Source organism: Suncus etruscus, chromosome 14 (genome assembly GCF_024139225.1).
Source record: "Suncus etruscus isolate mSunEtr1 chromosome 14, mSunEtr1.pri.cur, whole genome shotgun sequence".
NCBI classification, from domain to species: domain Eukaryota; kingdom Metazoa; phylum Chordata; class Mammalia; order Eulipotyphla; family Soricidae; genus Suncus; species Suncus etruscus.
Genome location: NC_064861.1, coordinates 84,553,262 through 84,573,726, shown reverse-complemented (window position 1 = coordinate 84,573,726; position 20,465 = coordinate 84,553,262). Strand labels below are relative to the sequence as shown.

At 56.1% G+C, this 20,465-nt stretch overlaps 3 protein-coding genes across 5 annotated transcripts in view; all 3 read left to right on the top strand.

Moving 5' to 3' along the window:
• AKT2 (AKT serine/threonine kinase 2) overlaps positions 1-20,465 on the top strand; it is a 350,831-nt gene that overhangs the window by 40,869 nt on the left and 289,497 nt on the right. For 2 of the 3 annotated variants that reach the window (XM_049787182.1, XM_049787183.1), the window contains exons 10-14: positions 220-348; positions 436-650; positions 874-961; positions 1,046-1,148; positions 1,834-2,717. In XM_049787182.1, the coding sequence (XP_049643139.1) occupies positions 220-348; positions 436-650; positions 874-961; positions 1,046-1,148; positions 1,834-1,913 (615 nt within the window). In that variant the 3' untranslated portion in view covers positions 1,914-2,717. Of the gene's footprint in view, positions 1-219; positions 349-435; positions 651-873; positions 962-1,045; positions 1,149-1,833; positions 2,718-20,465 lie in introns of those variants that run through there. The other variant, XR_007502390.1, reaches the window with a different exon arrangement.
• Positions 4,759-13,855, top strand: CCNP (cyclin P). Its single transcript, XM_049787498.1, has 9 exons — positions 4,759-4,833; positions 6,863-6,937; positions 8,463-8,535; positions 8,660-8,802; positions 10,332-10,421; positions 10,496-10,651; positions 11,870-12,028; positions 12,121-12,272; positions 13,687-13,855. Exons 1-9 carry the CDS (start codon positions 4,759-4,761, stop codon positions 13,853-13,855), a joined length of 1,092 nt encoding a protein of 363 aa, XP_049643455.1.
• TTC9B (tetratricopeptide repeat domain 9B) lies at positions 18,338-20,431 on the top strand. The gene is given in 4 exon segments (XM_049787205.1): positions 18,338-18,353; positions 18,356-18,757; positions 19,239-19,421; positions 20,217-20,431. Coding segments are annotated over 4 exon segments (711 nt in total). The 3' UTR covers positions 20,327-20,431.

Below are 20,465 nucleotides of genomic sequence, written 5' to 3'. Positions count from 1 at the left end.
TGTTTTTCCACCTGGTACGCGTTTCCCGACTTAAGAAGTCTGGGCCTGGGATGGGGCACAGTGGAAGGATGGTGCCCCTCCTGAAGGCTTGCAGCCTGACTACCATCTTCCTCCCCAGGGTGGGAGTTCCGACATGCTGGTTCCCCCTCCCCACACAATGTAGCTCCGCAGGGATGGCCTGGCATGGCGCTTTTCCCTCACCATGGGCTTCTCCCGCAGCTGGAAAACCTCATGCTGGACAAAGATGGGCACATCAAAATCACAGACTTTGGCCTGTGCAAGGAGGGCATCAGCGACGGGGCCACCATGAAGACCTTCTGTGGGACCCCCGAATACCTGGCCCCCGAGGTGTCTGGGGTTGGTGGGCCTGGGGGGCGGGGTGAGGGGCCACATACCTGCTGCCCCTCGGCCTGGCTCACGGCGCCTCCCATGCAGGTGCTGGAGGACAACGACTATGGCCGTGCGGTGGACTGGTGGGGGCTGGGCGTGGTGATGTATGAGATGCTGTGTGGCCGCCTGCCCTTCTACAACCAGGACCACGAGCGCCTCTTCGAGCTCATCCTCATGGAGGACATCCGCTTCCCGCGCACGCTCAGCCCCGACGCCAAGTCCCTGCTGGCTGGGCTGCTCAAGAAGGACCCCAAGCAGAGGTGAGGCCTGGCCCTGCCCAGCACCTCCTAGGTGGCCACACAGGGAAGCCTCTGGTCCTGAGGCCCTCTGGTCTTGGGCAGCCGGGTCTCAGGGGGTGGGGTGTCCTGTGGGGGGGCTCAGGCACGGGTGCACTCCTGCTCGGCCCCTCCAGCCTTGCGAAGGCTGGTCAGGGCCTGCGCCCCAAGCTGCCTCCTGTACCCCGGCTGCCCCGTCTCTGCCCAGGCTCGGTGGGGGGCCCAGCGATGCCAAGGAGGTGATGGAGCACAGGTTCTTCGTCAACGTCAACTGGCAGGACGTGGTGCAGAGGAAGGTGAGTCCCGCCTGCCCCCGGGCCGCCCTGCCCAGGCCGTGTGTGCAGTTCCCCTGACTCCCATCTCCATCTCGCCCGACCTAGCTCCAGCCGCCCTTCAAACCTCAGGTCACCTCTGAGGTTGACACCAGGTACTTTGACGATGAGTTCACCGCCCAGTCCATCACCATCACGCCCCCAGACCGCTGTGAGTGCTCGCTCAGCTGTGGGGTGGGTGGGGCTGCTGCTCACCCTGTGCTCTATTTGTCCCCACTGCTCCAGCTCAGTCGGAGCTTGGGGACCTGGCCAGTAACCAGACATTGCCCCCAGTTGCCCTGGGCTTGGGGACTTTGTTAATTCATGGTCTTGGTGGTGGCTTGAGCTGTCATGTCACTTGCCTGCCTGGCACAGCCAAGAATGATGGTCATGTGCCAGGAGTGTTCAGTGCTCAGGTCTAGAGTCTGCAGAGCCCAGAGGTGCCTGTAGGCTAGGGAGGGCTTCCAGGAGGAGGAAGCGTGGAAACTACCTTGACAGAAAAGCATGGGAAGCCCAGAGGGGAAGCAGAGCATGGCCACAGGCAGGCTCTATGGGACCAGGGGCCTGTGGAAGATGTTGGGGCCCAGAGCAGGAGAGGATTGGGGGGTTTCTGGGAGGAGTCAGAGTTGTTCATGGGAAGCTCTGGCTGGGTTTTATGTTGGTAATAGGCCTTCAGAAAGCTGTGGTGGGTGCTGGGGCCAGGGCAAAGGACAGCAGGGCACATGCCTGAGACGCATCCCAGGGAGGGACGTTCAGCCGTCCCTGGTCCCTGTTAGTCTCCTGGCCCTATGGGGGATCTGGGTGGCCTCGGGCCTTCTGGGCGCATCTCACAGCCTGGCCCGGCCCTTCCTCCGCAGATGACAGCCTCGGCTCCCTGGAGATGGACCAGCGGACCCACTTCCCCCAGTTCTCCTACTCGGCCAGCATTCGCGAGTGAGCGCCGGACCAGCATGAACACAGCTGCCAGACCGCGGGGCTCGCCTTGCTCTCTCTGTTAGACGTTCTGTTTTGCCTTTTTAGTTTGCACCCCCCCTCACTGTCTCAGCCCCACTTCTGTTCTCTGCAGCTCTCCAACCACCCCCCAACCCCCCGCGGTCCTAGCAGCACCACCTGCCCTCACCTCTGTGCCCACACCAGGATTGGGGAGATGCCTCTGGCCACCTCAGGAGCAGGTGGTGGGAGATTTCCAGGTTTCATCAGCACAGACCCGGTCAGGGGCTGAGCAGGGCCGGGCCAGCCTGCTGTGCGCCCCGCCTCGTGGGGCACGGTGCCCTGCCCACGGGCAGGAAAGCAATAACGCCAAGGCCCCAGCCGCCCCGTGTGCCCTGCGGGGAGCCAGGTGGGGCCAGGCCGGGGCGCTGCATCCTGGCCCTGCCACCTACCGTCAGCCATGCTCCCGATTCCGGGTGAGGCAGGGTGAACACTCGGGGGCTTGTCCCCCACCTCCTCCCCCAGCCCTGTGCCTTACCTGGGCTTTGTCCAGCCGGCCCGTCTCTTGCTGGACCCCCAAGGACAGGCCCAGGATCGCCCCTTCTCTGCCTGTTACACATCTCACACCGAGACAGTATTGGGCCTGGGACTGGGCCCAGGCTGGTGTCCGGTACATACTGAGGTGGGGCCTCTGAGAAGGTGCCTCACTCGCTCCCGTCTCTGAGCTCCACATTCTGTAGCCTTAAGGTGAATGTGTGTCTGCTGTGGGCGTGTGTGGCGGCCCCGGCCCTGTGTGTGCCAGCAGACATGAGGCTTCAAGCATGTGTGTCTGTGAGTGTGTGTGTGTGTGTGTGTGAGAGAGAGAGAGAGAGAGAGAGAGAGTGTGAGTGGGTGGGGTGGGTGCCCTCCTGGCCTGTGCATGTCACCCCAGGGAGGGGTGCTGCCCGAGCTAGGGGCCCACCCGAGGTCCACTGCTGCCCTGGCCCTCCCTGTCCCCCAACATCTCCAGGAGTTTGAATTTAGTTATCATGGTTTTGATCTTCCTATCCACCTCTTGTACTAGATAGATGACCGAAAGAAAGACATCCTGGGGGGTGGGGGGTCGCTGGGGGGGTCTTTTTCCTTTCCGTGTGTGTTGTTTAATCATTCTCTGCCCGTTCCCTCCTCCCCCCTCCCCCCAGCCTTTCCCGTTCTTTTATTTGTACGGTACAAGCAATAAAAAAAGTATTCAGATCCGGCCTTTCCTTGCTCTCGCAGTGGGTGCCCTTACGTGGGGAAGCAGATGATGCCACCCACCCTGGGGGCTCCCTCCCAGGCTTCTCAGTCCCTGGTACTCAGGAATGAGTGAGGGATTCTTGATGAGGGTGCTGTGCTCAAGCCCCTGGACTCCTAGCCCCCAAAACCTACCTCGTTGCCTTTGACTCTGCAGCAGAACATTCCAGGGGTCCTGTTGGCATCCTGCTGGGATTTGTGGTTGCCTAGGGGTAGGCCCTAGCCTGGCCCATGCTTCGGGATTTCTGACAGCCTCACTCCTTTCTCGAGTGTCCTCACCTGACTGGGGGCCCAGGAGAGTGTCTACTTGTGAGGCCAAAGGCCTCGGACTGTTGGCGATGGTTTCTTTGGTGCAGAAGCAAATACTGCCAGTGCTTCACAGACCCCTCGGGGACCTGGGTTTGCTCCGTTCACTTCACAGGGTCACTTGCTGGCATCTTCCTGAGTTTGGCGGCCTCTGCCTGAGCCTCAGGAATTCGCCCCACATGAACAGCTTGTGCCCAGCTTTCCCGCATGATACGGTTTGCGGCGAGAGTGTTTGAATAAGCTGGTAATTTGCTGCCAGTTAGCAGCCAGCAGCCCAGTTAGCCATTTGGCCTGGTTCTGGGTTGTGGGTACAACAAGCAGCATTGTAGTAAGCGTCGCTGCCCATACTACATGTGTGCACTGGTGTAGACGTCCTGGGAAGCTGGAACTTTGCTTACTTGTCTTGGGCCACACTTAACTTGCTCAGGTCTTACTCCTGGCTCTGTGCTTAGGGAATCACACCTTGTGGGGTTCGGGGATCAAATTCAGGTGGGCTGCAAGGTAAGTGCCTTACCTGCTGTCTATCTTACCATCTTAAAAAGTGCAAAGTTGGGCCGGGAAGGTGGCGCTAGAGGTAAGGTGTCTGCCTTGCAAGCGCTAGCGTAGGACGGACCGTGGTTCGATCCCCTGGTGTCCCATATGGTCCCCCAAGCCAGGGGCGATTTCTGAGCGCATAGCCAGGAGTAACTCCTGAGCGTCAAATGGGTGTGCCCCCCCCAAAAAAATGCAAAGTAGGTCCAGAACAAGAGTACAGCAGGAAGGGTGCTTGCCTTACATGCGAACAACCCTCAGCATCCCATATGGTCTCCAAGCACTGTCAGGAATAAGTCAGGAATAAGTCCTGAGTATATAAATATATATTTTTTGTTTTTTTTGGGTCACATTGGTGGTGCTCAGGAGTTACTCCTGGCTCTGCGCTCTAAAGTCGCTACTGTCAGGATTCGAACCAGGGTTTGTCCTGTGTTGGCACGTGCAAGGCAAACGCCTTACTTCTGCTACTTGCTCCTGCCCCCTACATATTATTTTTAAAAAATATTCAGGGCCAGGGAGATGTTCCAGTGGCACAACACGTATCTAGACTATTTGTGGCCCCAGGTTTGATTTAAGTAGCATGGCTGCAACTGGCATCCTATAGGGTGCCCTGAGCCTCACTGGGAGAGATTCATCAGCACAGAGCCAGGAATAAACTCTGAGCATCACCTGCCATTCTCCCCCCTCCCTCCAAAAAGAGAAGTCACATGGCTTGGTCAGCCACACCGCTGGGTGTGACCATCATGGCCCTGGTCATTCCCGGCCTTCAGGCCACACACTTGAGCCTGGAGCTGGTTAAGAAGGGAAACAGCTCCCAGGTCTCCCTCTAGCCACCAGGAATGACCCCCACTAAAACTCACAGTTCTAGTGCTTTTCCCTTTTGGGTGAGGATGGACTGTGGATGGATTTAGAACTCAGAGCCACTGGGACACATGAAAGCCACATGCCCGGTCTGGGTATAGCCCCTGGCACCAAGTGGTCATCCTAGTATCACATGTCCTGGGCCCGAAGAGATAGCACAGCAGCATTTGCCTTGCAAGCAGCCAATCCAGGACCAAAGGTGGTTGGTTTGAATCCTGGTGTTCCATATGGTCCCCCGTGCCTGCCAGGAGCTATTTCTGAGCAGACAGCCAGGAGTAACCCCTGAGCAATACCGGTGTGGCCCTCCCCAAAAAAAAGTATCACATGTCCTAAAACAGCCCTGGCAGAGTCACAGGACCCAGAGGGTACCACACTTGGGATCTCATAGGTGGCAAGATTTTGGGAAGGCCCCTTGGCCCTGCTGGGTACCACTTGGCATCCCCCAAAAGATGTTGAAAGCAAGCTCCGGGTGCTCACTGTTATTGGGGGTCTCACTGGAGCAGACACCCCACTATACTATCATCTCTAGTGATGACCCCATGCTCCTATTCTTGTCCATTATTTTTATTGTTTGGGGGCCATGTCCAGCGATGTTCAGTGCTCACTTCTGGCTTTGCACTTGGGAATCACTGCAGGTGGTGCTCGGGGAACCATCTGGGATGCTGGGGATCGAACTCAGATTGGCTGCATGCAAGGCAAATGCCCTCCATGCTGTACCATCACTCTGGCCCTCCTGGTCTTATCTGGAATCCCTGTCACAGTGACCTCTCTACACCTAGCCACGCTGCTCTGATGGCGCAAATCTGGGTCCTATTCCCAGAACAGTGCTGACTACGTGGGCCTGCGCACAGGTTGCTGAGAGTCCATGGGCCACACTTGGTGACTGTTGGTATTTAATTTTTGTTTTCAGGAGGCAATGTCTTATCAAAGCTCTGGGCTCCGAGGTGCCTGGGGCTGGGACTCTGGAACAACATATGAGAGAACCTAGGTGGGGTCCCCAGTACATTTGCCTCTGCTCCTTTTCCCCAACACTGCTGACTGTGGGTCCCACAATAAAACAGGACACTGTGACTTTGGTTACCCTGGGCCAGCCCTGCTGCAGTTGGATTAGTTTCCATCTAGGACAGTTCTGTGCCTTTTCCCCAATGACGGGACCATGGGGTGGCACTTGCCCAGCTGGCAGACCCCCACAGACAACCTTGCTATCCCTTGTACCAACATCAGCCAGGCAGGACCCAGCAGTATGATATGGTACACTTGAAAACTTGGGGCCGGGTGGTGGCGCTAGAGGTAAGGTGTCTGCCTTGCCTGCGCTAGCCTAGGAAGGACCGGACCGCGGTTCGATCCCCCGGCGTCCCATATGGTCCCCCAAGCCAGGAGCGACTTCTGAGCGCATAGCCAGGAGTAACCCCTGAGCGTCACTGGGTGTGGCCCAAAAACCAAAAAAAAAAAAAAAAAAAAAAAAGAAAGAAAACCTGAGTGACATCAGGTGGCTCCCAGACCCTGGGAAATGTTGAGTTCCCAGGGCAAAGACCACCATTATCCCCTTTTCAAAGGAAAGAAGGTAGACCTGGCTCTCCCAACCTTCCTTCAATCTTAGGGGCAACAGTTGGGGCAGGAGTGATAGCACAGCAGGGAGGGCATTTGCCTTGCCCATGACTAATCTAGGTTCGATCTCCAGCATTCCATATGGTCCCCCGAGCAATGCCAGGAATGACCCCTGAACACAAAAATAAACCTTAGGCCCAACCCTCCATGTTGGGCCGCACCTCTCCCTGGAAGCAGCCATACAAGACAAGCTCACACCAGAACCAGGGGGTGGGGACCCCAAATATCTTACCCACACGTGTCACAGACCAGGAGGAACACAGCCCCCCTCTGGCCAGACACAGAAATAACCCAGCACATGAGTGATGGTGATCCAATAGTTGCTTTGCTAGATCATTTAAGCAGAGAGCCCATTCAGCCTGCCCTGTGTTTCTCCAGGGAAGACCCATAGACAGGAGGCTGGTTTACGCAAAGACCCTGAGACAGGCTGATATCACCAGCTTTGGGGAACATGTGAGGAAGAGGGGAGAGTGGAAGGGAAGAGTGTGAGTTGGGGTGTGGGCGGCAGAGCCACAGTACAGGGGTTAAGGCATTTGCAAAGGATAAACTGGTTTAATCCCCAGTTCTGCATATGATCCCCCAAGCATAGCTAGGCATGATCCCTGAGTCCAGAGTCAGGAGTAAGTCCTGAGTATTAGTGGGGAGTTGGTCTCTCCCCCCACAAAGGCAAATTTTGTTCTAAATCTGGATCACTGTCTTTCCTCTCCTCTCCATCTTACAGTGCCTGAGAAGGACTCACTTCCCCACCCCACCCCACCCCCCACCCCCAGCATTCTGAACTCATGCCATGCTGGCTGCTCTTTCAGGTTCTAGCTCTGAATCACCTGGAGAGGACCTCCCAGACCACCAGTCTAAGCGACATCCAGACTACCAAGCTTTCACTCAAATAGTCACTGAGGGGGGCTAAAGAGATAGCACAGTAGTAGGGTGTTTGCCTTGCAAGCAGCCCACCCAAGGCCAACGGTGGTTTGAACCCCGGCATTCCATATGGTCCCCTGAGCCTGCCAGGAGCGATTTCTGAGCAGAGAGCCAGGAGTAGCCCCTGGGTGCCTCTGGGTGTGGCTCAAAAAACAAAAACAAAAAAAATTAGTCACTGAGAATCTGCCAGGAGCCACCCTCTGCCTCCACCCCAGGGAGACAATCAGGTGAAATACCTATCTGGCCAGAAGTAGTACATGAAAGCAGAGAACAGCACAATGGAAATAGAAAATGCCAAGGTAATCTGAGTTACGATTTTAGCAACTACTGGATTACACTGGGGGTGGGGCAGACAGGGAGCAGGGGATCAAACTTACCGTCTTGTGCCAGCAGGGCAAGTGCTATACCACTTGCTATACCACTACACAACTACCCCCTCCCATGCCGAACACAGCACTTACTAATATAAAACCCTCAAGACACTGCCCTAGTTAATAATCCCTATGGTGGTGGTGGTGGGGAAGAATACAAGACTATTCCCAGGGCTTACTCCTGGCTCTGTGCTCACGCATGACTCCTACTGGGGTTTGGGGGGCCATATATGGTGCTATGGATGGAACCCAGGTTGGTTTTTTTTTTTTTTTTTTAGTTTTCGGGCCACACCTAGCATTGCTCAGGGGTTACTCCTGGCTGTCTGCTCAGAAATAGCTCCTGGCAGGCACGGGGGACCATATGGGACACCGGGATGGAACCAACCACCTTTGGTCCTGGATCGGCTGCTTGCAAGGCAAACGCCGCTGTGCTATCTCTCCGGGCCCCGGAACCCAGGTTGGAAGCGGGGTAAAACATGGGCCCTGCTCGCTAGCCGCTGTATTATGGCTCCAGCCCCTAAACCCTATCTCTAGCTCAAATTTCTAAAAGTGAACCTCGGAGGCTCATCTCCTGACTTGACTTGCGAGGTGGGACGAGGATGAGACTGGAGGGGCCTGAACCAAGAAGTGCCAGGCCAGCAGCATTCAGAGGGGCCTTTGCATCTTCCCAGTGCGCATGCCTCCTGCAGCATTTAAAGCCCCCTTTTCCCACAGGGGCCTCAGCTCCAGAGTCTCCCGGATGCTACAACCTAAAGGATGCTAGTAAGTTGCTTCAGCCCTTGGCCAGTGCCCATGAAGCCCCTGCAGGCACGGACCCCACGTCCCCCCACTTTTTTTTTACAGAGTCCGGGGGCCATGCTCGACTCAGAGCCTCTGGTGGTCCCAGTCCCCGCCTGCATGAACGGATCCCCAAATATTGTTCAGAAGCTCCAGGGGCCAAGTGCACCACCAGGGCTGGAAGAGGCCCTAAGTGCCCTGGGCTTGGAGGGGGAACGTGCTTACGCCCAGGACATCTTTGAGGAAATCATGGTAAGCAGAGCCCCCCAACCACCGGCAAGAACCCTCTGCACGGGTTTGGGATCAGAGGAGCCCAAAGCTCACGCATTCCTTCAACACCCGCCATCCAGTTTCCAGGCCACCCCCTAGGTTGTTTTGGCCAAGTCGGGAGACCTTGAGCCTGGCCCTCACCTGGATCCATTTCACAAACCCTTAGTGCTGTTAACAAATGTGTTTGAGGGCATCAGAGTGGTGGTGCGAACGGTAGGGCGTCTGCCTTGCACACACTAACCTAGGACGGACCGAAATTCGATCCTCAGTGTCCCATATGGTCCCCCAAGCCAGGAGCGATTTCTGAGCACATAGCCAGGAGTAATCCCTGAGTGTCACTGGATGTGGCCCCCCCCCAAAAGTGTTTGAGCCCATTACAGGGGCCTGGGTAGGTCGAGATGAAGCCCCTGGAGTCTAGAGGGCTGGTCTACATGGTGGGGACCTCAGCCAGCACTAGAGCTGGCCATTTAGTTAGGAGCCCTGAAGTCCCCCAGGCTGTCTGGCAGAGGAAAAAGAGCAAGGGGAGGGGGACAGCCACAGCTGGTGGTGCTCAAGATAACGTGCAGTTGGTGGCAGGCAGGGGGATAGAACCCGAGGCATCTGCATGCAAATCGTGAGCTCCAGCCCTCTGAGTAATTTCCCCAGCCAGGAAGCATTTTTGTTTGTGGGCCACACCTGAAGGTGCTCAGGGCTGATTTCTGGCAGAGCTTGGTGGACTATATGGAATGTCAGATATCAAATCCAGGTCAGCTGAGGGTAAGCAGCCTATTGGTTCTACTGCCACTCCGGCCCCAGAACACATTTGGGGGGGGGTGCTCACCGGTGGTGCCCAGGTGTTACTTCTGGCTCTGTTTAGAAATCACTCCTGGTGGGCTCAGGGGACCAGATGGAATGCTGGGAATGGAACCACAGGGTTAGCTGCGTGCAAGATAAATGGCCTCCCTGCTATGCTGTCACTTTGACCGTAGAAGCATATTTTGAACTTCTGTAGAGATCTCTTGGGGGGGGGCCAGCGGCCGTGTCAAGACACAGTAGGACTCTGATGGCAGTTCCTGCCCTGTGCTGTCCGCAGGTTAATGGAGACAAAAACACAAAATACAGAAATGCTAGATGGCTCCAGACCGAACAGATTATGAGGAAGAAAGAGACAGTGTTGCTGGGCTGAGGGAGGCCCAGGGAAATTCTGGTAGAGCCTTTTAAAGGGCTGAGAAGGGCCATGCAAGCAGCTTGGAGAGACCATCTCAGGGGACGGGCACGGGACATGAATGCAGATTCCGAAGCAGGAAGAGCTAGACAAAATTGTCGAGGGCTTTACAGGGACAGGGGTCCCGGAAACAATGGCTGGTGCAGGGAAAGGAAAAGGAATGGATGGCCCAGGAGAGGCGTGGTCTGGTGGAGTAGGGCATGGCTTGAGGAAGATTGAGGAATGATTGGCCAGGAGGTGGCTGCTGAGTTCAGGAGAAACTGCATGTAGGTGTCTGGGTGAGACCATCCATCCCTGCTGCACCCAGGTATGCCGCGTGCTGCCCCGGAAGGCCCTGCCACGCACCGTGACCCCGGAGATGCGCGCGCTGGTGGTGGACTGGCTGGTTCAGGTGCATGTAAGTATCCACTCGAGTTGGGGACATGCTGGCAACACGGCCCAGGACCCTGATGCTCACTGTGCCCTTTCCAGGAGTACCTGGACCTGGCGGGGGATACACTCTACCTGGCTGTGCACCTGCTGGATTCCTACCTGTGTGCCTACCGAGTGCGCCTCCGCCGCCTGCAGCTGCTGGGGGTGACCTGCTTGTTCGTGGCGTGCAAGATGGAAGAGTGCGTGCTGCCTGAGGTACTTGGGGCTGAGGGAACGGAGTCTTCAGCCCATGCTGGCAGCTCTAAAAGCATAATTCGTGCCAGCTCGACCAGTCTGTGGTCTGGCAATTCCAGTAGATCTGTCTGAGGTAGGGCGATCAGTGTCCCTTCAAAAAGGCCCAGAGACAGGAAAACATTTGCTCCCAAACCAGCAGTCACAGGTTTGAGCTCAATCTTGAATATTTGTGAAAGTTCCAGGTCATCTTGCACAGCCATAAGTATCTCCCTAGAAATGTCTGCAGCAGGGAGCAGTCTCCTGGCACAAAGGAGGGTAGTGTTCTGGGGTTTGAACTTGAACCTCTTTTTTTTTTTTTTTTTTGGTTTTTGGGCCACACCTGGCGGTGCTCAGGGGTTACTCCTGGCTGTCTGCTCAGAAATAGCTCCAGGCAGGCACAGGGGACTATATGGGTCACCGGGATTCGAACCAACCACCTTAGGTTCTGGATTGGCTGCTTGCAAGGCAAGCACCGCTGTGCTATTTCTCTGGGCCCAAACCTAGCTCTTTCTCTGCTGACTTCTGCATGCTCACTCCAACTTCCACGAAACAAACCCATCATCCTATTTTAATATAAGAAAGATGGTCGGGGCGGGAGAGGTGGCACAAGCGATAAGACATCTGCCTTGCGCGCGGCTGACCTAGGACAGACTACGGTTCGATCCCCCAGTGTCCCATATGGTTCCCCCAAGCCAGGAGTGATTTCTGAGTGCATAGCCAGGAGTAATCCCTGAGCATCACCGGGTGTGGCCCGAAAACCAAAAACCCAAACCAAAACAAAACAAAAAAAAGATGGGGCAGGAGAGATAGTACAGGCATTGTCTTGCACACATGGCCAGCCTTGGTTCAAGCCCTGGCACAGCATTTGGTCTCAAACACCATCAAAGTGATCCCTGAACACAGTCAGGTGTAGTCCAACTCCTCCCTTCTCAAAAATAGAATTGAACCAGGTGCTGAAAAGATAGTACAGTGGGTAGGGCAATTGCCTGGCCCACTGCAGACCAGGGTTGGATCCCTAGCATTCCATATGGTTTTCCGAGCCTGCCAGAAGCGACCTCTGAGTACAGAGCGAGGAGTAACCCCTGAGCATTGCCAAGTGCAGCCTCCCCAAAGAGAATTGAACAGATTAGCAATCCCAGTCAATTCCAAGGACCCCATCCCACTCTTCTCTCCCCACTCCCACTCCCCACAAACCCTCAGTCCACTTCTCTCTGCCTCCTGGGCGCTGGCTCGTTTTCCCGAGCTGATCTTCTTCGTGCTGAGCGTCGCATCCTGAGCCGCCTGGATTTTCGGCTGCACCATCCTGGCCCACTCCTCTGCTTGAGGCTGCAGACAGCACTTGCGGGGAGCAGCCCTGAGGTACGTGGGGTGGGGGCGGAACCCTTGCGTGGGGATGGCACCTGGTGCATTCACTGCATTTGTTGCATTTGCTGCATCTGCTGCTTCGGCAGGTGCTGCTACTTGCTACCTACTTTTTGGAGCTATCTCTGCTGGAGGCCGAGGCCACGGGGTGGGAGCCTGGTCGCTGTGCGGCTGCAGCGTTGAGCCTGGCGTACCGTGTGCTTGGTGAGGTGGGCTCTGAACCGAAGCTGGCACTTTACAGGTGAGACTGGGCCTGAGGGTCTCTCTCTGGCTACTTCGACTGTCCTCACCATCAAAGAATGAGACAGCTATGGAGTGTGGGCGGGGGGGAAAGAGGATAACCCAAGCTTGACTTTTCCAAATATGAGAAAATAGAAGTCTGGAGGATCCTCACAGTTTTCCTGGGGGTGTATAAGAGAATAGGGTGTTTGTTCTGACTTAGAGACAACACTGGGGGCCGGAGCGATAGCACAGCAGTAGGGTGTTTGCCTTGCACGAGGCCAAACCAGGACTGGTTGATTCCCTGGTTCCATCCCTGGCATCCTTAATCCCCGGAGCCTGCCAGGAGCGATATCTGAGCAGTCAGGAGTAACCTCTGAACGCCGCTCCCTCCCCCAAAAGCTATTTTCTTCTACTGTGGTAATGATATGACTCAAATGTCTAAGAACTTGGGGCAGGAGTGATGGCACAGCAGTAGGCTGTTTGCCTTGCATGCCAACAGCTCTGGACAGGACCTGGGCATGATCCCAGCATCCATATGGTTCCCCCAAGTATGCCAGGAGTTGATTTTTTTTTAATTATTTATTTTTGGGTTTTGGGTCACACCCGGCAGTGCTCAGGGGTTCCTCCTGGCTCTATGCTCAGAAACCACCCCTGACAGGCTTGGGGGACCATCTGGGATGCCGGGATTCGAACCACCGTCCTTCTGCATGCAAGGCAAACGCCTTACCTCCATGCTATCTCTCCAGCCCCAGGAGTTGATTTCTGAGCGCAGAGCCAGGAGTAAACCCTGAGCGCTGCTGGGTGTGTGTCACCCCCCAAAATTTATATATGTATATATGTATATATATGTATATATATATGTGTGTGTGTGTGGAGAGAGAGAGAGAGAGAGAGAGAGAGAGAGAGAGAGAGAGAGAGAGAGAGAGAGAGAGAGAGAGAGAGAGAGAGAGAGAGAGAGAGACAGACACAGACAGACAGACAGACAGACAGACAGACACACAACACTATCGGAACTGAGCATTTGCCTGGCCTGGGCATGCCAGGCTTTGAGAGTGAGAGGTCAGCTAGGCCTCAAGCCCCCTAGGGTTCCCTTCTGGCTGCAAATGGGGACCCGGTGTGTGTGTTGTGTGTGGGGGTTCCCTTCAACTGGAGCCTCCCACCTGGCCATCGCTTCACAGGTGATTTGGCTTCTTCCCATGAAGAGCCAAATGCTTGCCTATCCTTAACCTCCCTCCTGCCCTCTTCCGGGCTCATGGCTCTCTCTCTCTCTCGTGTGACTCTTGGAACTCTTGGAACATTTTTGAGATGACAGTCCACCCGGCCAGTTCTAGAGGGCCACCCCAGACCCCAAATTAACGTCTTCTCAGCCTCGACCCCCCAGGCCCGAGGATAGGATAGTTCGTGCAACCCATGTCCCTTGCTCCCCGCCGCAGCGCAGCCGAACTGGGCCCATTGGAGCCGTGCATGGCCCGCGCGGCGCTCCGAGGGCCCGCGCCTGGCCGCGCCGCCATCTTCCTCAAGTACGCGCGGCCCCAGCGCCAGGCCGTCAGCCTGACCGCCGCCCGCCTGCTCCGCCATCACCCGCCGGGGCCGCAGCCCTGACTGGCAGAAAAGGACCGCGCGCGCCTCTCCCGCGGCTTCAATAAAAGTTTCTTGTATTCCTGCGCTCCTCGTTCCTATTGGTCGAACGGCGCCCGCCCCTCGCTTCTGATTGGTCGCTTTCGGATCTCTGTCTTCTGATTGGCTGTTCTGGTCAAATCACCTAGAGCCTGCTGGGGAAAAAGCCGTGAGATTTCGAGATTCTTCCGCCAGGGGGCACTGGCGGACTTCCGCGGGCTCAAACCTTTTAGGAGGACGATGGACAGAGATGCTGAGGGTGGGCCGGAGAGATAGCATGGAGGTAAAACGTTAGCCTTGCTTGCAGAAGGACGGTGGTTCGAATCCTGGCATCCCATATGGTCCCCTGTGCCTGCCAGGGGCGATTTCTGAGCATAGAGCCAGGAGGAACTCCTAAGTGCTGCTAGGTGTGATCCAAAAAAAAAAAAAATGCTGAAGGGAAAATTAATTGCTGTGCAAAAGGAAGGACCCTTGCCATTGCGGCCCATGTTACCAGATTTTCCTTTTTTTTCTTTCAGATTTTCATTTTGACTGTGATCAACTGTAGCTGAAAATCTGCAGTTCCATGAAATTTTATTTTTTGGGGTGGGTGGGTGGGACACTGGTTGTGCTCAGATCTCCAGGGATCACTCCTGGTAGGGCTCCAGGGTGACCATATAGGATACCAAGGATCGAACCTAAGTCAGCTACATGCTTGAAGATGTTTTTATATATGTAAATCCAAATCTGTATTTCCTAATGGCCTTCCTTGCAAGTCCTATGGTCACATATGCAGCCCCCCTAGTGTCAGCGCTGGGTGACAGAGTTTGACAAATGGCATCAGATTTACTTCACCTAGGAAGTGCCCCTAGTCTAGGGTATTGTTTTAGCTTCGACCTCATAGTACAACAGGGAGGGCACATGCCTTGCAAGCAGCCAGCCCAATGGGTTCAATCCCCAGCGCCACATATAGGCCCTTGAGCCCCGCCAGGACTGATTGATCTCTGAGCACAGAGTGAATGCCACCGCTTGTGGATGCATCAGGAAGGTGAGTTAGGTACAATTGTTCCGTCATACAGAGCTCCTGGAACCATTAAGAGGCACTCAGAAAAGATTGGTTACGAGCCAATGGACCTCTACAGAAAGAAATTCTGAGGAGTCTGAGGTCTTAACAAACCTGAGGGGTTTTGCTTTGTTTTGTTTTAGGGCCATGCCCGGTTGTGCTCAGGGGTTACTCTCTGGCTGCACTCAGAAATCACTCCTGCTTGGATCTGGAGCAATAGCACAGCAGTAAGGCGTCTGCCTTGCACGCAGCCAACACAGGATCGACCCTGATTTGAATCCTGGCATCCCATATGACCCCCCCCTTGCCTGCCAGCAGCGACTTCTGAGTGTCGCCAGATATGACCTATAAAATTTTTTAAAGAAGATTCCTGCAGACTTGGAGAACTATATGGGATGCCCATGATTAAACCTGGGCTGGCCGAATGCAAGGCAAATGTCCTTCCCATTGTGCTATCACTCCACCCCCTTTTTTTAGTCTTTAGACAACACCTAAACCTATTTCACCTATTCAGCTGTGGGGGTAGCAGAAGCAGTGAAAAGGACACCAACTACAGAGGCCACAAAGACCCAAATCAGTGAGAAAACCAAAATGGCCACAGCTGAGGAAAACCTCAAAATCCAAAGGGAAAAATACCCCCAATAGCCAAAGCTGCTGAGTCACTGAAGTAGTTTGAGGCAGGAGTGGCAGGTGGAGCGGGGTGTCCCTCCACAGCAGGAGCAAATGTGACAGTGATAGACTTGGTGACCTCAGCTTCGGGAGCAGTGACAGCAGGGGAGGAGCACTGGGGCTGGGGCAACCCAGTTGTAGTGGAAAAGCCACAAAGATAAAAGCAAAAAATAAAAACAGCACACAGAAGGGGCACAGCAGTAAGGCGTTTGCCTTGCACGTGGCTGACCTAGGATGGACCTCGGTTTCATCTCCCATCGTCCCACATGGTCCACCAAGCCAGGAATGATTTCTGAGCATAGCCAGGAATAACCCTGAGCGTCACTGGGTGTGGCCCCAAAACAAACAAAACCCAGCACGCAGAAGTAGCTTGAGGCCTCAGTAGCAGAAGTAGGGGTGCCTTTCAGCAAGAGCTGAAGTGCCTGCAGCTGGGGTAGGAGGCTTTGAACAGCATAGTGGGTACAGATTGGCTGGAGTGGGCGGACTAGAGTTCCTAAGCTTGGGTTTGAAGGTGTTGAAAGGAGGATATGTCAGGCCAAGGTGCTTAGGGTTGGAGAACCAGTGATGGGGGTGACTCTTCACTCCCCAAAGTGTAATCTGGGGTAGAAATAAATGCTGCTTTGGGGGTTGAAGATTTCAGGCTCAGCTTTTTTTCAACAGAGGTCACACCTGGCCATGATTGAGGGACCATGCAGTATTGGGGGATCAAACTCAGGGCCTTGAACATGATGGCAAGTGCTCTCCCACTTTGAGCAAGGGCTCCCCCGTGTTTAGATTTGAAAGTGTTGGTGGGACTTCCATCAGGGGAAGAAGAGTGGAAGGGAAAAATACAAGCTTAGGGTTTTATTTGGGGGAATATCACCCATGGAGTTCAGGGCTGACTCCTGGTTATGTGCTCAGGGGAATATATGGGGTGCCTAAGATCAAATCCAGGTCAGCCACATGCAGTCAAGCTCACTGCCCACCCTTGGCCCCAAGTTTGGGATTTGAGACTGAGACCCAAGTTAAGATTTTGGGATTGAGTAATGCATTATGGGTGACAAAGCCATTCATCCATTTCTTCTTTTCTGTTTTTTGGGGCCAGGTTGGGGGACCATATGGGATGCTGGGGATCAAACCTGTGTTCATCCTGGGTCAGCTGCATGAGAGGCAAATGCTCTACCACTGTGCTACCATTCTGGCCCACAATTTCTTCTTTTTTTGGGGGGGGGGGGTCACGCCTGGCGGTACTCAGAGGTCACTCCTGGCTCTGCACTCAGAAATCGCTCCCAGCTGGCTCAGGGGACCATGCAGGATGCTGGGATTCAAACCATCATCCATCCTGGATTGGCTACATGTAAGGCAAACTCCCTAATGCTGTGCTATCTCTCCAACCCCCCCTATTTATTTTATTTTTTAGCCCTCCCCCATTTATTTTTTATTTTGTGGGGGGATCACACCTGGTGGGGTTCAGGGATCACTCTTGGTGGGCTCAGAGGACCATAATAGGTGCTGGGGATCAAATCTGGGTTAACTGCAAGCAAGTGCCCTACTTGCTGTATTATATCACTCAGGCCCTCGCGTCCATTTGTTCTGCAACTATTAGCGGTGGTTGGCTCAGATCCAGGTACTTCTTATCACACATTTCCGAGTCTCAAGTACGATAAGAAGCAGCTATTGCCTGCTCAGCACCAGGCGCTGCTTGAGCGAAGTCAGTATCAACAGTTCCTCCCATAGAAGAAACCCCCTTATCACCATGTTCCACAGGCAGAGCGGAGGAGAGGCAGGGAGTTGGCCAAGACCCACAACCAAGCAAGCAGTTATGGGGGTAACAGAAGGCATTCTGTCCATCCCATTTATCTCTTGGAAGATTCTCACATATGTCCTTTCCTGGGTGTTCTTTTGACTAAGTGCTCAGACTGGACTCACTTATTTGCTGCTGGTGTTCTTTTTTGGATTGGGCTACATCCAGCGGTGCTCAGGGGTTACTCCTGATTCTGAGCTCAGAAATTACTCCTGGCATGCTCAGGCCATATGGAATGCCGGGGATTGAACCCAGGATTAGCCGTGTGCCAGGCAAACACCCTACCTATTGTGCTATAGCTCCGCTCTGCTGCTAGTTTTCTTATTTACTTCAGGCAGGAAACCTGAAGAATGAAGAGGGGTCTCTCCTGAGAGTTCTGCCCTCCTCCACCAGCCCCCCTCACCACCTAAACCAGTACAAGGTGCCTCAGGGGGGTCCTCACAGACTACCATATCTCCTAATACTCCAGCTGCCCCCTCTGGGCTGTCTTCCCCGCTGGCAGTTGCTGCCACTGTCCCTCAGAGACACAGAGTACCAGTGATTGAGACGATTTGTCTGTCAAAGAGGGGAGGGTTTAAAAAAAAATCGACAACATGAGGATCATTCTACCAATAGGGCTGAAAAACCAGCTCATCGGGAAGTTGCTAAGTCCCTCTGCTCCCCCTCAGATCTGTCCTTTCCTTCTGGAAAGATTTTGGGGCCTGGAGGAGGAGGAGGAGGAGGAGGTGGTGGTGGTGAACAGACTGGAGTGTGGTCAGGCCTTTCTAGAGCCAGGCAGGGATTAGAACTGGGGTGGATCTGAAGGCAGAACAACCCAGGAATTCTGGAGGGGTTTCTCTAGACCCATAGGGGGCAGCCCGAACCGGCTGCTGGAGGTGCGGGGGCGGAGAGAGGGTGGGGACCGGCCCCGCGGGGGGCGATGCGGTAGCTGCAGCAGCAGCCGCCGCCGCGGCGGCCGCAGGAGTTTCCCACAATGCAGCGCGGCGCGCTGTCCCCGTGCTGATGCTCAGCGCTGCCCCGGAGCCTCCGCCGCGCCCGCCGCCCGCCCTGTCCCCGCCGGGCCCGGCTGCCCGCCATGGCCCGGCTCGAGCGGGCCCGGCCCCGGAGCCGTCGGGGGGCCTGGGCGCCGCGCTCGACAGCAGCCTGCGCGCTGCCGTGGCTTTCAAGGCGGAGGGCCAGCGCTGCTACCGAGAGAAGAAGTTCCGCGAAGCCATCGGCAAGTACCACCGGGCGCTGCTGCAGCTGAAGGCGGCGCAGGGAGCCCGCCCCGGAGGCCTGCCCGCCCACGCCCACGCCCCCGGGCCTGCCACCAGCCCCGGGCCGGCCCGGCTCAGCGAGGAGCAGCGGCGCCTGGTGGAGAGCACCGAGGTGGAATGCTATGACTCGCTCACAGGTGCACGGAGGGGTCTGTGACATGGAGCAAGGGGGCAGGGGAAGGGGCGATGCTGCAGCTCCGGTGCTTGGTTATGTGGGGGGCTTGCAAGGTGTGGCCCACAGGGGAGACCCCCAGGGTTTAAGCAAAGGGGGTGAGTGGGTGTTAGGGCCTACAGGTGAAGGAGCTGGGATGCACAGGCTGCTTGGGGCTGCAAAGAGTCGATGAGCAGCCGCTCACCCCAGAGCAGCCACGGAAACGTTTCCTCGCCTGTGCCATCGCGCCCTTAGCTGGCCTTCTCAGTGGCCCCGGGCGCTCGTGGGCTCGGGCGCTCTCTAGCGGCCAGGCAGATGACCTCCCCCTTCCCCTGCCCTGGCTCCTGGTGCCCGAGACATCTTTTGGGGTGGGGTGGGTGGGTGGGTGAGGGATGCTCCCCGGGGCCCGGGGAAGTCTGGAGGTGCGGGCAGGCCCTGAGAGCACCACCGGCCCGCCGCCCCCGCAGCTTGCCTGCTGCAGTCGGAGCTGGTGAACTACGAGCGTGTGCGCGAGTACTGCCTCAAGGTGCTGGAGAAGCAGCAGGGCAACTTCAAGGCCACCTACCGCGCCGGCATCGCCTTCTACCACTTGGGCGACTACGCGCGCGCGCTGCGCTACCTGCAGGAGGCCCGCAGCCGGGAGCCCACAGGTGAGGGGGCGGCGCGGGCACCAGCCTCCGGGCTGGGCTGTTGCTGGCAGGGTAAGGTACCCGCTTCCACCTACTGCTCTCCCACCCCACCTGCCGCTCACCATCGCTCCTCCGACCCTCTCCCCTTAAGTCGGGTCTCCCATCACCCCCGTGCACCCACCGGCCTCCATGCCCGTCACCCTCGCTGAGCCTCGCAGCCTCAGCCCTGTTCACCGCACTGCACCGGCTCACACCTGTGGATCACAGGCTGGGGAGGCAAACGCCACACGGTGGAAAATGCCAGGGCACTGACGGTTGTGGGGGGCTCTTAGAACTGGAGATGGGGTTGTAGGGGTTTCTTAGAATTGGGGGGTGTCTCTGGAGAGGGGTGAGTGCGTGGGGGGTATGTGATGTGCATATGGAGAATATATAGCAGGTGTGTTATATGGTGTGTGTGTGTGTGTGTGTGTGTGGACACAGACTAGTCCGTTTGTATTAAGAGTCACTGACAGGGACAGATGAGCTGGTGCCTGGCACAGGGTGGCCAGAAGAGCCACTGCTTTCCTGCTAAGTGGCCCACGGCACAGACTACGGGCAGGTGCCCCTGAAGCTGAGGGCCTGTGACAGGAGCCCGAGAGCAGTGGCTTTCCTGGCAGAAGGCGGCAGAGCCAGTGCCAAAGCAGCGAGTGGAGGCGTGAGGCTTGTTGTGGCTGGGCTTCTGGAGAAGGGCGGTGTGGGAGCCCCGGGAGGTTGGGGACAAGGAGGGGGGAGCCCGAGGGGCGCAGATGTCACTGCTGACATCTTTCCCCTCCGCAGACACCAACGTGCTCCGCTACATCCAGCTGACTCAGCTCAAGATGAACCGCTGCAGCCTCCCGCGGGAAGACAGTGGGACCCGTGCCGGGCCACGGGACGTCATTGGCTGAGGCCACCCAGGGGACTGTCCCCATTCCTCTTCCCTTCCACCGAGTCTGTAAACACCCCCCCCCCCCCAAGCTTGTGTTGGTTGGTAAAGCACTTGTCACTGGTGACTGCGACGCAGTGTGTTCTGTGGGGACAGGGAGG